The 19,974-nt window shown below is 53.5% G+C and overlaps 2 protein-coding genes and 1 long non-coding RNA gene across 3 annotated transcripts in view; 1 reads left to right on the forward strand and 2 right to left on the reverse strand.

Annotated features, from left to right (window-relative positions):
• Positions 1-1,700: 1,700 nt before the first annotated feature.
• LOC132661764 (uncharacterized) lies at positions 1,701-9,000 on the reverse strand. Its single transcript, XR_009602399.2, has 4 exons — positions 8,801-9,000; positions 8,104-8,242; positions 6,055-6,133; positions 1,701-1,897 (listed from the first exon to the last, which is right to left on the reverse strand). It is a non-coding gene; the product is annotated as an uncharacterized LOC132661764 (long non-coding RNA).
• Positions 5,224-9,197, forward strand: LOC132661762 (proteoglycan 3-like). Its single transcript, XM_060606691.3, has 6 exons — positions 5,224-5,296; positions 5,622-5,762; positions 6,184-6,497; positions 7,178-7,309; positions 8,121-8,232; positions 9,017-9,197. Exons 2-6 carry the CDS (start codon positions 5,702-5,704, stop codon positions 9,073-9,075), a joined length of 678 nt encoding a protein of 225 aa, XP_060462674.3. The 5' UTR covers positions 5,224-5,296; positions 5,622-5,701; the 3' UTR covers positions 9,076-9,197.
• Positions 9,198-13,016: 3,819 nt separating this feature from the next.
• P2RX3 (purinergic receptor P2X 3) overlaps positions 13,017-19,974 on the reverse strand; it is a 28,244-nt gene continuing 21,286 nt past the window's right edge. Inside the window, exons 9-12 of the mRNA XM_060606690.3 lie at positions 15,190-15,283; positions 14,810-14,875; positions 14,114-14,191; positions 13,017-13,679 (exon numbers count right to left, since the gene is read on the reverse strand). Of these exons, the coding sequence (XP_060462673.2) occupies positions 13,566-13,679; positions 14,114-14,191; positions 14,810-14,875; positions 15,190-15,283 (352 nt within the window). The 3' untranslated portion in view covers positions 13,017-13,565. The remainder of the gene's footprint in view (positions 13,680-14,113; positions 14,192-14,809; positions 14,876-15,189; positions 15,284-19,974) is intronic.

Below are 19,974 nucleotides of genomic sequence, written 5' to 3' on the forward strand. Positions count from 1 at the left end.
TGCCTCCTCTAGGATTGCCGCAAACGCTTTCACAGGGTTGACGGGCAGTTGCTGGAACTTTACATACCGGGCTGTGGGCCTGTGGTGGCGGATGTGTGTTCATGTGTACCTGAGGTGCCGGGGGAGTGGGGATGACAGATGGGAGGGCCTAGGGGAGTAGGAGGGCCTCCCGGAGGAGATGCTGGGCAGGGCCTTCTGGGTCTTGAGACTCCGTGGCCATGGAGACGTGGAGCAGAGGGGAGGAAAGGCCTGTCTGGGGCTGAGTCAGGGGGCACTAGAGGCTGAAGGTCTCTTTCTGTTCTGCCTTCACAGGAGGCCACTGGTGTCGATCTCATTGCTGCGGGTGCCTCTCCTTCATCTGTTCCTACTGAGCTGGACCCAGCCAGGAGTCCAAAGCACCGCCCCCATAGCTGCCTCCCCTCCCTGCCTGCTGCCTCTGCTTCCAGATCCCAACAATAAAATTGCTTTCCTGAAACTGACTTTTCCCCCCTGATCTTTGATCCTCTGTGCTTAGCCCCACCTAGGGAACTTTCTGCCCTACAATGACGGCCCCTCCCCACTCCACTGTCTCTCATAAAAGAAGCCAGAAGTGATCACTTTCAGGGAGGCTGGAGTATGGGCTGGGGACTGTGGACTCTCCCTGGAGACAGAAGAATGGGTCCAGTAGCTCTTTTCACACAACACCCAATTCCTAGCCCCAGCAGAGCAGATGCTGTCAGAACCCCCCTGTGTCTTCAACCATTCCAGGTGGACTCTCCATGTCCTGTGCCTGCATCCGCATGCCCAAGAGTGTGGTTGCCTTAATGTGCCGGGAAATTAACATGTCCCTGGGAACAGTCTGTAACTCATAGGAGTGGGAGTATGAGTGTCCTAATCCCTTGCCCTTCAAGTGGACTGATTCTAAGGCATGTACTGGGCACTGTCTCCCAGGGTTTTCCAATGGGATTAACTTCCCGTTATCCACTGAGGCAGCTGGCTTTGTAGCACACATGTTATTGACTGCCGTCTCTTGTCCATCTGAATTCTCTTTTCCCTACAAATGTCCTTGCACCTCCCAGATAAGCTACGTGCACTCAAATCCTGTCTCAGGGCCTGTTTCTGGGGAAACCCAATATAGGACAACATGCTATATGTCCAACTCTATATAAGGCCTGGGAATACAAGACCTAGCCTCCTCCCATTCTGGAACATATGGTTGTTTACAACAGAAGCACAATCTCTACTAATTGTTGCTGCCTATTACACACCCACAATGTACCCCTTACTGTGGCAAGCACCTTACGAAGATGACCTTGTATGGGAAGTAATTATTACCCCATTTTATAAAACCAGGCTCAGAGAAGTTATGGCCCTGTTCAAAGACTTGCCCAAGACAGACCATCTAAATGTGGCCAATGTTGCGATTCGGCTGTCTGCTCCACAGCATGTTCTTTCTACCCTTAGGATCCTGTGGCCACTTCCAGGACATGGTCATGTAGGGATGGGGCACAGTGGAGAGGCAGGGCACACTCCCTTACTCTTGGGTTCATCTTGGGGCCATAGGACTCCAGCCCAGGTGGACAGGAGGGAATCTCAATCAGAGGTGGGGAAGGAATCCTCGCTCCGTCAGGGAAGTGAACAGAAAGTAAGGAGTCAATGCCCTGAAGCCCCTTTCTTCCTGGACTCCTCAAACACATACAATTACAGATGGCTCCAGAGTCTTAGAGGTGAATCAAGAGCTTTAGTTTTTTGAGTGTGGCCCAGATTGGAGAAGCCACTTGCTCAAGTTCGCACAGTTGGTTGAGAAAGATGGAAATCAAACCGAGGTCCATTGTAGCTGCCGTTCTATGACAGTCTGCTGAATTCAAAGATGGTGGAACTCTGGAACGCTATTCCGGGTTCAGCCTTGGGCTGGGTGCTGGGGAGGATGCCAATGAAGAAGAACTTTCACTCTTTGCCCTCACAGACTGTATTCTGCCGTGGGAAGACACGGCTTCCCTTTATTCCAATATGAATAATAAAGAGTAACACTATTTCCCATTTATTAAGCATTTACTAGGTCCAGGTTCAATGCTAAGTGATAAGTGGACTTTGTCTTATTCTTCGTAAGTCTGCTGGAACCGTGTGTTGTGGCAGAAGTGGGCCTTCCAGCCTACGGAGATCCCCTGTGGGGGATTAATGTCAAGAGGAAGCCATGAAGGAGGCATTTGGGTAGCGGGTAACATTCTGTTCTTGATCTGGGCATGGTTCTGAGGGTGCATTCACTGTAAAAATCCCCTGAGCTGCCCACCATACAGCATACTTTATAAGATGCATGCTATATATCCACAAGGAACATTTTTTAAAAAGCAAAATTAATGAAATAAGAGGGCTTACATCCCCAAATATGGGTTTGTGTGTCATTTCTCATCTCCAACAGGATGTTGACTAAGTTCTGTAAAGCCAACTTGCTTACAACAGAATCCCTGGAGTTCCTTACACCATGCAAAGCACAGGGCAGGAGCTCAATCAACACTCAGTGCTTATTTGTTGATTAGGGTCACATTTCTAGTCCTGGTTTCCTGACAAGGGCCACCTCCCAACCCCACGTGCCAGGCAATGTTCTGGGAGCTTTATTAGAGGTGGTCTTATTAGATGTAGCGTCCTGTCATGAGCCTCCACTCATGAGGATGAGAAGACCAAGCCACAGAGGAGCTGACATTAACTCATGATTCTAAGACACGTCACACTACACTGCCCCTCAAGATAGAGAGACCCACCCTCTGTGCAGTGTGGGGCTGGGCTGAATCTTGAGACAGAGTTTCAAATCCCTATGAATATAGATGCAAACAGCAAGCCAGAACATTGGAGTCTCATGGATGATGAAAATGGTGGCCACACTGTCTGGGGCTAACACAGTTGGGCATATCAAAGAAAGCGAGGATGTGGGAGTCAAACAGATGAGGGCCACTTCTTAATAGTTGTGTGAATTTGGGCGAGTAATTTAACCTCTCTGAGCTCGTGCAGTAGATACGTAGACTAGAGAAGGCAATACCTAATTTGCAGGATGATTGTAAAATTAATCAAGTAGGACCATAGATATAAAATCCTTAATGAAACGTAGTCTTTGGTCCGTGGTGGACCTTCAAAAATATTATTTCCAGTTTTGAATCAGACAAGCTTCACTGTGGTCAGTGAGGAAGGAGGTCATTGAAGTCAATGGAATGTCTTTGCCCAGGGTTTGTGTGCAAAGAAAATAGGGTCAACAGGGAGAGGGGTAAGTCATAGAGAAGGGAGGTCAGTGAGAGGAGGCAGAAGGAAGGCAGCTTTGGGGTGGCTAAGAGGCTGGAAGGCCTGGGTTTAGGCCTGTCTCTGACTTGCTGTGTCTTAAGCTCTCTGAGATGCCGTTTCCTCATCTATGAAATGGATGTTCAAATTAAATGACACACATAAAGCTTATCATGGTGCTGGCTCATGGAACTAGCTGACTTTAGTGGTCATCCCAAACACAAATGAAATGATATCCCTGGCCTGGGCCCCGGATGAGTAAGAAAAATGGAGAGAGGGTCTAGCCCTCCTACTAGGGAGGCCTCAAGCTCAAAATCCGGAGACCAGGTTTTTGGGGGCCTGGAATTGGTCCATCCCCCAGCCTCCAAGACAGGAAGAGAAGCTGAGAGTCAAGTCCGTTGGGCCGGGGAGATAATGGCCAAGACCGTTACTCTGCAATTGGGTGCAGAAATGAGCTTTCAGATACTTCTCCATTTGTAGGTACCCTGAGGGAGTTGGGGAGAAGGACCCAGGCCTCTTCACCTTCTGGGTTACCTGTCCCTAGTGCTTTGAGTACTGGAAGGCTGGAATGGAATCCAAGAAACAAATATGCATGGCCCAGCTAGGATGTCACAGAGTTGAGACACCCACCTTGACAAGTCTTCTAGCTCTTGGCAGTGATATCCAGTCAGGGCTCAGCACTTGTTGGCCTTTCCTGTGTTGCACTGAATTTGGCTGGAGCTTGATTGATTAAAAATTTGACATTTTGTTCTTCATGGATTTTTTGGCATTTATTTTGATGTTCACAAAAGATTATATTAAAATATTGTTTCTCTTGGCCACTGAATTCTTTAGTGCCCTCTTAAATTCCACATCTGAGGCAAGTGCCTTGTTCACTTCCCCTAGTTGAGACCCTAGTGGTGATAGAGAGCTGGTGGGAGATGGGGGGTGGGGATGGGGAGGAGGGTGGCCCAGGGCGTCTGAATGACTCTGCATGAAACTTTCCATTCCAACTGCTGCCCCCTTGTTGGAAGATGAGCCTTGAGATTGGACAACATGGCATGTTCTAGATCAATGAACCTCAACTGGGGCAAGTTAGTTCCCCAGAGGACATCTGGGAATATGGGGAGACATTTTTGATCATCATGACTGGGGAAGGTGCTACTGACATCTAGTAGGTAGAAGCCAGGGATGCTGTTAAACTTACTATGATGCACAGGACAGCCCCCACAACAAAGATTTGGCTCTATATAGTGATAGAGCAAAGGTTGAGAACCTTGATCTAGATCCACAGCATAAAAGAATGAGCATAAATTTTTTCACACATTAAAGATGGAAAGAGAGAGAGAAAGGGGGAGGGGGGAAGAAAGAAAGAGAAGGAGAGACACAGACAGAAAGCGACAAAGACAGAGACACAGAGATGGAGAGACAGAGAGACAGAGAAGGGTTTTGAGCCAAAAAGACTTGCAAATCCCAGTTCTCCTGTTACGTGTGCAACCCTGACAAGTTGCTTTCTCTCTCTGAATCTCATTTTTCACATCTGTGAAGTAAGGATAACCATATATAAGGTGAAGGTGAGGATTCATGGATGTGATGCATTTAAAGGACCTGGTCCAGATAAGTGATCAGGAGGGCGGAGGCTCCCTTGGCCAACCACCTCTTCCCCACATGCTCTCCCAGATTCCTGGGATTCCCTACCTCATTAACTGGGATATTCACCAGAGGAAGGCTGCTCCTGGGATTAAGGGGTATTGTTCAGACTGGGGCACTTTAGGGGTGGTAATAATGCCTGGACAGTAGTCAGCTGGGGTCTTTTGGAACACACTGGGGCATCTGGGTGCCCACATATGGAGCAGGCCTTGGGAGATAGGTCTCTGGAGTCCCAGCAGGCATCAGGGCTCAACGGTGAGAGGACTGAGCAAGACTTAGTCTTATCAGCTCCACTGCTCCCCACCCCAGCCTGAAGCAATCATCCTGGCCTCTTCCCACTTCCCCAGATGCCCAGTATAAGAGCTGCCTCTGGGTCCCAGCAGCTAGGAGCACTGAGAGTGGAAGCCTCAGACTCCTGGAGGTGAGTACTTGACCCAATATGGCATGCACCTCGGAAGCTTGTCCTCAGGCCACCATCCTCTCCCCTCATTCCCCAGCATGAATGACAGTGGCCCTGACTCTGAGCAGGCTTATTCCTGCAGGGGCAAGTGTCTGAGCTAAGGGCCGTTCCAGGGAAGCGGTGATGGCACTTTCAGAAAAAGGGACTTTTGTACTTGAGCTGACACCCCATGTCCTTTTCCTAATTCTCCAGCTCAGGGTCTGTTCCCCAGGGGTTGGGGGAAGGGAAGGAATGCTCTAGTTTGTCCCTTAATCAGCCAGTTAACAAGAATTTTGTCTCTTCTAAGTGCCAAGAGCTGTGCAGACACACAGGACACCCACAAGGAAGGAGGCTGGAGTTGTGTCCCCATCCCAAACCTGAGTGGATATGAAAGGCCCACTGCTCCTGCTCCTTCTCCTTCTGGGGACAGTTGCTGCTTTCCATCTGGGTAAGCATCTCCTTCCTGTCTTACCAATCTTTCTCTTTTCTCCTATTTCCTGTATTTTTTTTTTTTTTTTTTTTTTTTTTTTGCCTCATGGGGCCAGGGCCACAGTCACCCCTCTCCAGTTGACCCAGCCCATCTCTGATTAGCCATCTCCTCAACTTAAAATCCACCCACCTGTGAAGATGAAGGGCTTTTCACAGGTGCCTCCACCCACCCCCACAATACACATCTCGGTACCAGCCAGAAGTTAGCATCTCATCCATTTGTGCTTATGACCCAAATGTTCTCTCCTCACCCAACACCAAGGAGATCCAGGATTAGCTCCAGATGGCTCTAGGAAGGTTCAAGTAGGGCCTTTGGCATTGTCCATGGTCCTGGAAGAAAGGAGACCCAGAACTGACAGCAGGTTACCTCTCCTTCCCAGAGAATTCTGCCTGCAGTCCGGACAGCCATGAGATACAAGTGGATCTGAGTCAGAATCTGGAAGGTTCAGGGGAGCAGGGAGAAGACCTGGCTCTGACTGATGAGATCATTCAGTCAGAGGGAGAGGAGGCCAAGGCTTCCAGCTGTCAGGTCACATCTGAGGACGGGGAGGCCATGGATTCGGACCTAGCTGCCCTAGACAAGGACTTTCAGTGCCCCAAGGAAGAAGACGTAATTCGAATTCCGAGCAGTCCTGGGTGCAAAACCTGCAACTTCCTGTTGGTGCGGCAGGCCCAGAAATTTAAACGTGCTCAGGTAAGTGGCAGGGAAGCTACTATGGAGGACTGGGGTGGGGGTGGGGGGAGAAGAGACTCGATTCAACCTTCTGTTCCCTTTTAGATTAGTGGTTCTCAAAACCTAGTGTGCGTCAGAATCCCCTAGAGGTCTTGTTAAAGCACACTTCTGGGTGAGCAAGTCTAGGGCGGGGCTTGAGAGTTTGCATTTATAACAAATTCCCAGGTAATGATGGTATTGTTTGTCTGGGGGGCGGCACTTTGAGAACCACTGATCTGGAAGGAAGGCTTTGGTATCAGAGACGCCTGCGTTCGAGCCTGGCTCTGACTCTCATGGGCCGTGTTACTGGGCGAGCCACTCCACCTTTCAGAGCTTCAGAACCTTCATTTGTAAAATGGAGATAGACAGTACCAACCCATTGGGGTTGTGGTGGGGATTAAATGAGATAATATGTGGGGAGTATTGGGAATAGTCCCGGGGTCACTAAAACTCTCCACAAACGGTAGCTATGACTATTCTGAATATTCGTAGTCATTGCAAAAAGTTCCTGACAACACAAAAGGGAGCCAAACATGGGATTGAGAGGGGCAGACAGGTCTCTGATTTCTGACCTGAAAAGGGATGAGAGGCTCTGTCCTGGAGACCCAGAGACTTGAGAAAAGCCAGCGAATTCTCTACCCTCCGTTTTCTTCTTTCTGCAGCGTATCTGCAGGAGGTGCTACCGAGGCAACCTCATCTCCATACACAGCTACAACTTAGATTATCGCATCCTCTGCTCAGCCAGAGGACTCAACGAAAATGAGGTCTGGATTGGAGCCATCAGCCGGCGCTGGGTAAGTGGGGCACCAACTTCGGGGGACAGGAACTTCTTTCTGATCGCCTCAAAGGAGCCTCTGCTGGCGTCTAGCCTCACCTCAGCAGCTGAGATGACCTTGAGGCAGCAGGCAGTGGAGTGAGAACCAATGATGGTGGGCATCTGGTCTCAGCTCCTTGCTCAGTGACTGCGTGCTTGTAGCCTGAAACGTGCCCCCAGTGGACATATATACACCAAAGAACTTGGCAGTTGTTGTAAATCAGGGTTCCTCCCTCCCTCTGTGTTCTCACCTTCCCCCAGAGCTGGCTGTTGAACATTTACCAGCGCATCACTGGAGTCAGGAGACAGGCTCCATGCTCGGCTTAGTCACTTACTAGCTGAATGACTTCCTCGGGGCCTCAGTTTCTTTATCTCTAGAATGGGGTCCTTCTTCTCTCAAGGCAGGTCTGGGGTCGTGGATAAATGAGTACCATGATGCTCGCTGCTCAGGTGTGGTCCGTGGACCAGGAGGGTCAGCAAACCAGGTAGCTTGTTAAACATGCCCAATCTTGGGCCCTACCCCAGACTTCCTGGATCAGAATTGGCATTTTAACAAGATTCCCGGGAGATTCGTATGCACAGTAAGGCTTGACAAGCCTGCTCTGTGCGACAGTTGGGAGTCCTGGTTGCTCTTGCATTGTCATGGCCTGCAAACCCTCAAGGATGGGTCTCTAGGGTATCTGGCTCCCCGCTGGGTGGGCAGTGAGAGGAGAAAGGAATACTCAGCATTTTCTGGACCCCTGGGTCTGTCTCTCTGGACATCTGTACTCTTACCCAGTCTATCACTTTAGTTCATGTGCCGGAGGTTTCGATGGACCGATGGGAGCTGCTGGAATTTTCAATACTGGGCCTCAGGGCAGCCTTTCCAAGGGCACGGCAACTGTGTGACCCTGTGCACCCCAGGTGAGGGGGACTGGGGCCACGGGAAGGGGAAGGGGAAGGGGAAGGGGTGGGGGTGGAGAGATAGACTCTTACATACTGTCCCTTTGAGTTACCCCAACACACCTCCCCAAACTCACACCTTCCCCTGGCTGGGGGGACATGTCCTCTGTGAGAAGGGCCGGAATGTAGGGATTCCTCAGAGCAAACCCAGGTGATGGGGAGCCCTGTCTGGGAGCTAGCTGGAGGCTTTCCACCCTCACTGACAGAGCTAGGCTCAGGGCCCGGGGACTGCTTTCCTTGCTCTGATAGGCGGAGTGACTAATGTGATAGATGAGAGTAGCAGATGTGAATGTAAGATATGGACGAGGGACCAAAGAGAGATGTGGGAACGAGGGCTGGCTGACAGATAATTCGCCAGCTTGGAACAGCACGGATGCCAGATGTGAGGGAGCTGGCACCACGGCTGAGACCGCATGTGCCGGAGTAAGACGGTAGCCATCCGCCTCCAGCTCTGAGACCCAGGCAGGTTATGACCCCCACTAAGCCTCAGCTTCCCGATCTGTGAAATGGGGGTGAGGGTAGCACCCACCTGCTGGCGTCACCGTGAAGATGAAACGGAATAAAGCAGTTAGCAGCACTCTCCCCGCCCCGGGGGAGAAGAATCACGTTAGCTGGTGGGGACGCGTGGGAACCACAGCGGCCAGATCATAACCCTGGCGGGAACCTGGATCCGGACCCGTATGTGGTGCCTGAGGAGGGGAGGACGGCCACGAGCGGCTGACGTCACTGTGCTCTCCGTTGCTAGGTGGTCACTGGCGGCGCACTTCATGCCAAAGGCGTCTGCCCTTTGTCTGCTCCTACTGAGCCCGTGGCTGCGGAGCCCCTGCCTCGGATCCCCCGCCCTTCGCACCCCCCCTCCCCCCCCGCCGGCCCCCGCGCCCCAGCTCTGTCCCCCAGCCTCTTCTGGCCATAAACCCAGACTTCCCACAGCATCTCCTGACTCCGTCTCTTTATTGCCCACGCTGGAGGGCCCCGGGTGGGCGCGGGGTGGCCAGGAGGAAGGGCGGCAGGGCGCCGGTGGGGGTGGGTGGCGGTGGCCGGTGGCCGAGCCCTGACTGGGCGGTGGGCTTTCCACCACCCTTCTCGGCCGGGGCCGGATTCCCCCCCCCCACCCTTCCCCGCTCCCCCAGGCGCTGGGGGTTGGCCTCATTGGTGCGGGGGGAGACGGGCCCTCCTGCTTTGTTTGGATCCGGGATGGGGAGCCGGGTGGGGTGGGAGGGGGGTGGCTTTCCAAGGTGGAGGCGATGTCGCCCATTGAAGAATTGAGGTGTACGTGGGGTGTGGTGAGAGTCCACCGGGGTAACCACGTGAGAGGGAGGAAGTCTCACCTAGGCCCCCTGCTCCTCTAGACCCGGGTCTTCCTGGCCTCAGATACTGGCCCCTACTTTGTATTCTCCCAGCCACCAGTGTGTGAGTTCACAGTCCCCAACTTCTGAGATGTGTTCTCCTCTCTATTCCCAGGTGTGTCCCCTCCCCCACTGCAATTCCCTCTCCCTCCTCCCCATTCCCAGCTTACCTCTGGAGAGGGAACACATTCTTAGGAGGGAGCTGCTTCCACCAGGAGGGCCTTGGGGGCAAAAGTTAGAGCGTCTGGTGGCCACGCGGCTCCCATCCTGATTGCACAGCCCGGGGGCCCAGCTTCTTTCCCTCACCTCACTTCCTCAGCCCCTGGGGACACCTAGCCAGAACATGTTGCATTTTCAGGCATGATGCTGGGCTCCGGGAAGGATCTGGCCTTGAGAAGCAGGAAGCTCGACCTGGGACTGGGCATTAAGAGGGCACAGAGCCCAGGGTTGTTGGAGGGGTGTGGTGGAGAGAGACAGAGAGAGAGAGAGAGAGAGAGAGAGAGGAGAGAATGGAGACAGAGAGAGAGAGATTGAGGGAGATAGATAGAGGATCCACTTATATGCTTCTTGGGGTATAGCTCTACATGGGGTGCAGGGAGAATGTACAAGTATTTTTGTAAGTGCCCAGCTACACGTGTGTATATGTATCTTGGTGTGTACATGAGTCAGTCTTTGTATATCTGTCTTTATCTGTGTATACGTGAATCTGTATTTGTAAATATATGCATAAATCTGTATGAGTCGGTGTATATTTGTGTGTGGAGTGTGGGTATATTTTCAACGTCTCTGTATATTTATGGATATGCCTGGATGTCTGTGTATCTCTGTATAGCTTTGCACCCTTACATGCCCGATTCTGTGCATGCATGTGTATGTGGGTACTTGTACATCTTCGACCCATATGTTTGTGAGTGTGTATGTATGTGCATGTCTGCCATACCCGTGTACAAGTCTACGTTTGTGTGTGTCCGTGTGTATCTGTTTAAGGCACGTGATGGGATGCAGAGCTTCAGGAACCAAAAGCACAGTATTCTCAGATGTGCTTTGGTTCTGAAGGTGCTGCAGTTAATGGCATAGGACAGGAATGGAGGACCATAGGAGAAGTGGAAAAGCGGAAGGTGGGTCCCCTGAATATCAGCAGGTCCCTGGCAACCGGATAATGAGCCTGGGCATTGCGATGAACGTCACCGATGCTGGACCCAGGGACTACCTGTAGGTACCCGTCTGCCTTAGATGGACATCAGGTAGGAAGCTCCTAATCACAGCATTGTTGGTCTTCCCAAGGGCAGAGAAAGGGGGCTGCCTGGGGGCCAGATCCCCAGCCAAATCCCTGCCTTGCATACTTCAACAAGCTAATTCTTGATGCTCAGCTTCTAAAAGAACTGTGGAATCTGGCTGTGGGTGGTGGGAAGGATGGTCAGCAAGGGAAGCTTTGCATAGGGAGCTCTGGGTCCGCTATTTTGGCTGAATGGCAAGCTCCCTCTTATCAGCCTCCACTTCTCTCCTTGATGGGGAATGAGCTGTAGCCAATGCCAATTGCCCAACATGTTGCCAGGCAATACGAGAGATAGAGAGAGGGAGGGGAATGGAGAGGAGCTCAGATCCTTGCAGACTGAAGCTTGCTTGAGGCACGATAGGGTAGATAAGCTACCCCTCAAAGGTCCAACACTGTCAGTTAGTGGGCCTTAACTTCAACAATTATATATTCATATCTTTGGATGTTTAAGGCCTTTCCATCTTGAAAAGTCCTTGATTGAAAAAGCAAATACTCTCGGGAGAAGAAACTCCTGAGAGTGTTATCTATTAATCCGTCTGGGAGGTTGATGGGTGGCTTGCGGAAAACAAGGTTTTGTGAGAAGGAACACAGAAGGGAAGGAGGTGAGTAACTGTCAGCGGCCACGGGCTGGGAGGGTTGTGGAGAAGAAAGGCCATTAAAAGTGGGGATAATGAGGCAGAGGGTGGTGTCTTCACTGTTTCCTCTTCCTGAGGACCCAGGAAGGCTGTTCCCCAGTATTCCTTGCGGTGAAGTTGGGGTCTTAGTCATGCTAGTGAGTCTGGCCAAGGCAGTGTGGTTGGAAGTGACATAAGCCTCTTCCGAGCCTGGCCTTTCGGTGGTCCATGAGCCTCCAGGTCCCCCTTCCCTGCCGCTCTTGACCTGGGCGCCCATGTGTCTGGGCACACCCACCAGGTGGAGGGAGGGGGCTGTCTGACCCACTTGGTTATATTAAATCATGAGGTTTTGAGGTTTTCTGGTTCCTGCGGCTTAGACGCCTAGTTTAGCCTGACACATAGAAGGCGCCAACAGATTTCCTGGGTTTTCTCAGCTGTGGCATGGAAGTCAACCTTGCAGACCCTGGAGTCCTAACGCTCGGGCTTCGAGGCCTGGCTCTGCCAGTCTAGTCCCTCCTCCTTACTAGCCTCAGCCCCCCTTCTGTACGATGAGGGTTGCAGTAGAGGACATGTGTCGTGCCCTGGGCCCGTTGGGCAGTTAGCTTCTATGCGGAGTCATTCAAGACGCAAGGGACCCGCCAGGAGGGAGCGTGGGCTCCAGTTCAAACTTGCACGGATCCCAGATTTCTTTCTCCATCCGGCAGGATTAGTAACCAGCCACAGCGACCCCTCCAGGGTGGATGGATCTCTCGCCACGATGCGGCAGAGCCCAGCCGGCAGCGTTATCACTACAGACAGCAGCCTTCGGCCTGGCACACCGAAGCCGTGACTTAGCGCAGCGTGGCTTGCCCGTCCGGCTCACCCTTGCGAGTTCACACGCTTGCGGGTGGGCCCAGGGGCGGCCGCCGCACCGAGGAAAGGGAGGACAAGGTTGCTTCAGGCTGCTCTGCAGGGAGCCCCCCGTGAGCCCTGCTGGGGATGCCTGTGGGTCTCCCAGCTCCAGAACCGCTGCCTCCACCGCCGTCTCTGCTGGTCAGATCTCTGGACGCGGCCCAACGCCGGAGGGCACCCCCGGGGAGGTGTTACCCCACCAGCTTGAGGATGAGGTGTGTGGGGGGGGTGATGGGCCTGATGCCTTCTCCCCTGGTGGGGGAGGGGGGAATCACTGGATTCAGGCCTTTGTGAGTGCCCACTGCTCCCACACTGGTCCCTCCCAAGTGACCCCCAAAGCTGCCCCCTCCCCGTCTCCCTGCGCCTTCTGTAGAGGGGCGAGCCCTCCATCCCTAGGCAAGCTCACTGCAGCTGAGACCACAGAGTCATGTCTCCGCTCCAGTTTTTCCAGACGTGGTTTTACTGGGAGGTAATGAAACTGATACTTTGGGGCCTCCCTCTTGCAGGAGCCCCTTCGGTTACCTAATTTAGTATTATTTTAAAAAGATACCCCAAATTGTATATCCTTCAGGCTTCCTTAAGACCTAAATCTGCTCCGGCTGAAGCAGCTGTGGGGAGGGGACAGATGCCCCCGGGGAGTTCACGCTTCCCTTGTGGGGTTGTGGGTGATGGGGTTAGATGTGGGTTTAAATCCCAGCTCTCATGCTTCCTGGCTGTGTGGCCTTGGGCAAATGACTCAGTCTTTCTGAGCCTCAGTTTATCTTCGAAACAGGGAAACTAATATCTACCTCATAGGATTATTCTACAGGTTAAATGAGACAATGTGCGTGACACTGGCGGGCACTTAGTAGTGCCTTGTGGCCACTCGTTATCACTGTTGTTCTCTCTACTCTTGGGAAGGGGGGCAGCTCAGGTGCTACTGCCCTAGGGGTCCAGGGAAGCAGACAAGGGCGAGGCAAGGGGTGAAGGGGAGAGTGAGGTCTTAGCAGGGAGGGCTACCTGTCTGCCAGAGCGCCGCGAGGCCCAGACACCTGGGTCCAGTGTGGCTTCCTGGGGTGAACAGTAGAAACGAAGGCCCCCCTCTCTGCCTCCCCCCCTTGCCTAGGTGGGTGCCCTAGTGGGAGGCCTGGAGCCCAAGGGTGAGCAGATGGAGCCCCGGAAGGGGCCCTAGTGGCCGATGGAGTAGGCCCCCGAATCTGTGGACCGCTTCTCCTCGGTGGTCTGGTCGCTGGGGTACACTGTGTTGGCCAAGGCGGTGACCTTCAGCGTCGTCTCGTCCACCTGCAGATAGAAAGGCTGGCATTATCGTGCTCTAACTACGGGGAAGGTCCTCCTGTGGGGACCCCACTTGGCAGACACAGCAGGTGGGGCTCACGGCCTCCTTATCCAGGAGCTCGAGCAAGTCTGCGTGATCCCAACAGTCTTTCCGTGCACCCCAAGGGCAGACAGGAACCTGAGCTAACCAGAAACGGAGAGGGGCAATGAGTAGATGGGGGTGTTGGCAGTGATGACCCACAGAGCCCCCAAGGGTCTCCACAGAGACCTTTCTTGGCCAAATCCCTCTTTTCTGGACCCCCAACTTGCACCGAGGCCCAATGAGCTCCCCTGAAGAAGTACCCAAAAGGGGGAGTGATTGAGAGTCCCTGGGGCCTAGTGCCACTCTCTGCCCTGTCCCTCCACCTCTCATGCGCCTGCCCCCACCCTCCCCAGCTCACCTCCTCAAACTTCTTGGCTTTGTACTGGTCGGCCCCCTTGAGGAAGTTCAGCAGGATGATGTCACAGAGGACAGTCCCCTGGAGGAAGAGGCAGGGTGGACTCAGTGGGGCTGCCCTGCGAGGGGAGGAGCGGGCTGGCAGGAAGCAGCAGTGGGCATGATTGCCCTCAGGCAGACAGCAGGCCAGGGGCCGGGAGGAGTCCTCCAAAGACACCTGACTGATGTTTCCACTTGGAAAAATGTCCAGGGGCTTGGCAGAATGTCTTCATCACCCGAATCTCCAGCTCCTGGCAGTGACCCCAGACCAAAATGCAGGGAGAGGACTTGATGGGAGAAGCGGAGGGTGAGGGGGTAGGAGTCCCTGGGAGCAGGGCTCTGTTCCTTAGGTCTGTGGACCCCTGGAGTCTCCTCCCTCACCTTCACGGTGGGGAACAGGAGCTCTGAACCAAGTCTGTCCCTCCCGCAAACGGGGAGGTAATGAGCTCTCCGTGACTGGACATGTTCACTCAGGACTGACCCAGTCTGGGGGTGGGGGACAGTCCCCTTGCCAGACTGAAGTATCTGGCAAGAGGTCAGGCTTTACATTCTAGGCAGAAGCAGGGCTTACCTGGGCCACCATCCCCCCCCCCCCCACCACCCCTAGCTGGAGCCCCACCTTGACTGGCCTCCTGTCTGAGCCTGGAGGGGCTAAACTCACCACTCCCACGGAGGTGAAGGCTGCCACAGAGCTGATGATGGTGGGGATGATGTTGAACTTGCCAGCCTGCATGCACAAAGATCCCGGAGAGTGGGCAGAGGGTCAGGTATGAGGTCCTGAGGCCTGAGACTGAACGTGGACTCGCAGCCAGAGAGAGCCCATGGGCGGAGGGTTCTTGGTGGACCAGCAGGCCCCAGCCCTTCACGCCCCAGCCCAGGCGAAGAGACTACAGATGTGACTAGCTGAGGCTCTCAGAGCTGGTCAGTGGCAGGACCTTGGCACCCCCCGCCCCGCCCCCACCAGAGGAGGCTCTTCGGGGCCCAAGACCGGTCTGGGTTTCCTCCCCTGTGCCCCGCCGTCACCCCAGCCCGAGGACTCACATTCCCGTACACCAGCACGTCAAAGCGGATGCCAAAAGCCTTCAGGAGTGTGCGGTATTCGCTGCCATTCTCCAGCTTGTAGTACTTGGCAAACCTGGAGGCCAGAGGCGGCAGGTGGGTCGCACTGGGGACTCCTACCTGAACCTTCAGAGTCCCCTGGAGCCTACAATCCGTGCTTACTGAGCGACTCTTATCGATGGTTTTGCTGGACGCCTGCCACCGTCCTCCCTGTGTGGTTAGCTGGCCCTCTGCACAGACGTCATCTTCGGGGCTTGTTACAAAGGCAGATTCCCAGCCCTCCCCCAAACCTGTGGAATCAGCATCTCTGGGGGTGGGGCCCGGGACTCTGCCTTTTTAAATAATATCCAGAGATGATTCTGATGTGTATGAAAGTCTGAGCTGTGCTAGACTCCACGCGTCTTCAGTTTTACTTGTTTGGGTATCTCAGGGCCCAGCTCTCAGCAGATGCTCCCCTCCCATAGGCTTGTCAGCCTCCTTGGGCTCAAAGCCTGGCTCTGCCACTTATCGGCTGTGCAACCTGGGGCCAGTTCCTTAACCCCTCTGAGACTCAAGTTCCTCCATTATTATTGGTCATAATATAGAAGTCCTGCTTCCCAGGACTGCTGTGAGAATTGAATGGAACCCCACACCCAGGGGTCTAGAACAGTGCCTGGAACACAGTATGCAGGCAGGAGATGTTTGCCGATGTTGGCTGTTATTATTGCTGAAGAAATACATTCGCATTTATAGAGAGGCTTTAAAAAGCCCTTTTAGACACCATATCTCCTTCTACCCTCATCACAGACCTGCTGGGTAGGGACGTGACTGCTCTGTTTTTCAAGCGAGGCTCTGAGGGGGATGAAGTAGCCCAAGTTCAGGACTATATCCTCTACACCTTCTCTGCCCGGGCTGCTGGGTGTCAGGAACCTTGCTGGGGACAGGTAGGAACGATCACCTTCAAAACGGGGGCCCCCGAGCACCTCACTGTGAAGATGCCCCGGGAGGTGAAGGGACTGCCTGTGGCTTCACAGTCAGTAAGCAGGTGAACTGCATTTGTTTAAAGCCAGTCGATCCTCCCCCCGCCCCCGGCCCCCTCCCCACGCCCTGCCCATGCTAGGCAAAACCCTAGTGTCAGCAAAGTGTAATCTCTTAACCCACGGCAGTAAAATGGGCTCCTGATGCCAGTGTCCCAGGAAAACGGTGAGGGTCAAGTGAGATGATGAAGGGGCTCAGAGAACCCCATAGGTGTGTGGACCTGACACGGGTCTGATGTGGTGCCGCGGCTGTGTCCCCATCAGTGTTTCTTTTTCTCTTTCTTTCTTTCTTTCTTTCTTTCTTTCTTTTTTTGTTTCTTTCCTTCTTTCATCTTTTAATATTTTTATTTTTGAGAGAGAGAGAGAGAGAGAGAGCATGAGCAGGGGAGGGGGCAGAGAGGGAGGGAGACACAGAACCCAAAGCAGCCTCCAGGCTCTGAGCTGTCAGCACAGAGCCCGATGCGGGGCTTGAACCCATGAACCACGAGATCATGACCTGAGCCCAAGTGGGAAGCCCAGCAGACTGAGCCACCCCGGCACCCCTCCCCTTCAGTGTTTCTGATCCCCACAGGTTCCCAGGCCTCTCCCAGCAGAAAGAGGAGTCTTGAGAAACTCCTTCCTCAAAGGGGTTTCCCGGACTGCTGTGCCGCCCCTCCCACAGCTGTTTGCATTTGAATCTGTACAGCGGGGAGAGTAAAATGCTCAGCCAAGTGCTGAGACAACAGAGGGATCACGGGTTTGGGAACAAGATCATCTTGGGGAAGAGTCATCTAAACTTATAAAATGTCAGCCACTGTCTGCTCTGGCTGTGAGGAATTTTGGAGTTAGGCAGAAAGGGGTCCGAAGCTCCACTCCATGTTGGCAGCTTGGCCTTTTATGTGGCCCAGCCCTCAGGGTTTCACTTTTCATGTCTAGGAAGAGGGGGTGCTCATGTCCCCCCTGCAGATCTGTTAGTGACGGGTAAACACGGAGACCCGTCCTTTGGGACAGGCACTGCCACGACACTTGTCGCCATCTCTGGGTTGGACACTCTGCCCTTCTCTGCAGGGCCTGGGAGCCTGGTCTGCAGAGCCTGCCTCGGCCAAGCTCCCTACCCTCTGGTTCCAGGTGGGTGCAGCCGTGGGAGGCATCCACAGGCCATCAGAGGAAGAAGGGGTGAACTGGGTCTGGAAGGAGTCTGGGCCCCACATTTCCCATGGGGAAACAGCCAGAGAGTGTGTGTGTGTGTGTGTGTGTGTGTGTGTGTGTGTGTCCCCACATGGTGCACCTGTTGCCCCGGACTGAAAAGTAAGGCTGAAACCTAGCCAGTGAGGGGAAGCTTCCCCAGGGAGCCTGACCTGGGAACGTGTGTCCTGTGGACTCTACAGCCAAAAGGGGAGGCAGGGGAGGGCAGGATGATCTTCTGGAGACAGAGACCCAGAGTAAAAATGGGAGTGGCCCCAGGAAGGAGGCTGAGAGGAACCCAAAGACCTAACCCTAAGAAGCAAAGTCTTGGAGGATGGGGACAGAGGGGAGGGGCTGGACCCACCTCCAAGATATAATAAGATATGGTCTGGGTGGCGGCAGAGGGCTTCACAGACCAGGCAGAAGGGAGTGGACCAGGCCGCACCAGCAGGAGGGGGGATGCAAAATAGACCCCAGAAGGGAAGTCACTCTTATGATGACGAGGAGGTCCAAGAATACAGTGCTCCAAGGAGGCCTCTCAGGAGATTTTAAAGAAGTCCAGAAAAGAAGCATCTGGAATGGACAGAGGCTCCAGGAAGTCCTCACTGTGGCTTTCAGGTTGGCCTGAGAAAAAGTGTAGACCATCACCTTCTCCACTCCTGTTAACTGAATACCATAAAATATGAAAATCTCTTAAGACAAGTATCTCACGCAGTTAATCTCATGAAGAAGGGGCGAGGACCCATTTTGTAGATGGGGAGACAGAGGAGGAGGTGACCTGCCTGAGCCGGGATTCCAGTCTCTGCCCTTAATCCTGAATGTGCTGCCTCCGAGCTCTAGGTGGCCAGTAAGGACAGAAGCAGACCTGGAGCCAGATCTCAAAGCCCATCTGTATTCTGTGTTCTGCTCACATCCCTGGAGAGCTCAGGCACCTGCTGTCCACGGGGACCGGGCCGGAGTGGGACTGTGGGTCACAGGTGTTTGGGGCAGGGCAGAGGCTGGCACTGCGCTCCCGAAGTCTGCATTCCCGGCCTGAGGCTACCGTCATGAAAAATGCTCTCACATTGACTCGGAGAACAAAAAGTCAGCATCCTGGGCACTGCGTTCAAAGCGAGGGCTGGCTAAATTTATCTTGGGAAGGAATGTGAAGGAACAGGGAGAAAAACCAAAGCGGACTTGGTTTTTCTCCAGCACCTGCCTTCCAAGAGGCAATACGTATGATAAGATCATTATCTCACCAACCACCCACCCTCGGAGGCGGGTTGGCAGGGACTGGTTCTCTTCCTGGGTAGGAGGGAGGAAGCACGGTGCTCAGGGAGGGAGGGCCCAGGCTAAAAGCAGGGAAGGGCCCAGGAGTCCTGACTTCTGCTCTCGAGTGTGGCCGGTGAGCGTCACGGCATCTGGCCCAGCCCTGTGGCACCAGGGTCTGGGGTGTCTTCTCTCTTGGCACGTGGCTGGACCATATTGCCCGCCCTCTTGCACTGAACTAAGGTGGGGGCCTTGGCTACTTCTTGCCAATGGAACGTGAATGGAAGTGAAGTCTGCCAAATGTGGGCTGAGGTGTGTTGGAACATCGTACCTTGTTTATCCTCTCTTTCCTCATGGCCGGCCACTGGGGAGCTAGGGGTGAACTCAGGCCCTAGGAGAGACTGATTCAAGAGGTGACAGGAGCCCAGCTCCCCGAACGACTGCGCTGACCCAGTGTGAACTGTGCCATGGGCAGTAAACAAACATTTGTGTGAAGCCTCCGAGCTGAGGGGGTGTTTGTTACAGCAGTTAGCAATATTTACCCTGACTGTTACAAACATCCATAATTTTCCAGCTGAGAGACCTGGGGTTCAGGGAGGAGAAGTTACCCACCAAAGAACGGAGAGTGAGTTAAAATTGGGGAGTTTTGGGGGCGCCTGGGTGGCTCAGTCAGTTAAGCATCTGACTTCAACTCGGGTCATGATCTCACGGTTGGTGAGTTCGAGCCCCACATGGGGCTCTCTGCTCTCAGGGCTGAGTCTGCTTCAGATCCCGTCTCCCTCCCCACCCCCAAATAAATAAACATTAAAAAAAATTAGGGAGGTTTTCAAGAGTAGCCAGGGAGAGAGCAAATTCCAATGATGCCACATGGCTAGGATTTTCCCCTCCAAGAGTCTTGGAGGTCTGGGCGTGGTTCTGTGGTCTTTGACTAATTTTTCCACCCTGGACAAGTGGAAACCTCTCTGAGCTTTCTTCCTCAACTGAGCGGTGAGAACAGAAAGAGCCACCGGGAGGACGGAAAAGTACCTAAAGCTTGTCCCTTTCCTTTCATATCCTAGGATCGTGATACATGAAACAATATCTATCCTGGAGAGAGTCCTACCAGTGGGAAGAACGGCCAGCATGTGCTGAGTGCTTACTACGTGCCCGGCACTGTGCCAAGTGAATGGCACTTACTAGCGCATTGAATACTCAACCCCGTGGAATCGTGCACTGCTGCTCTTCCCATTTTACAGATGAGGAACCAGGATCACACAGGTTGAGCAATTTGTGTAAGGTCCCCAAACCACCAGTCAGTGAGCGAACCTGGGATTCAAACTCAGGCAGTCCAGTGCCACAG

The sequence above is a fragment of the Panthera onca genome, chromosome D1 (assembly GCF_046562875.1).
Source record: "Panthera onca isolate mPanOnc1 chromosome D1, mPanOnc1 haplotype 2, whole genome shotgun sequence".
Classification (NCBI taxonomy): domain Eukaryota; kingdom Metazoa; phylum Chordata; class Mammalia; order Carnivora; family Felidae; genus Panthera; species Panthera onca.

Excerpts from the sequence above, each read along its gene's own strand:
- LOC132661762 (XM_060606691.3), top strand. The coding sequence starts at position 5,702 with ATGAAAGGCCCACTGCTCCTGCTCCTTCTCCTTCTGGGGACAGTTGCT. Across the intron at positions 5,763-6,183 it reads AGTTGCTGCTTTCCATCTGG|AGAATTCTGCCTGCAGTCCG; the intron begins GTAAGCATCTCC and ends TCTCCTTCCCAG. Across the intron at positions 8,233-9,016 it reads TGTGACCCTGTGCACCCCAG|GTGGTCACTGGCGGCGCACT; the intron begins GTGAGGGGGACT and ends CTCCGTTGCTAG.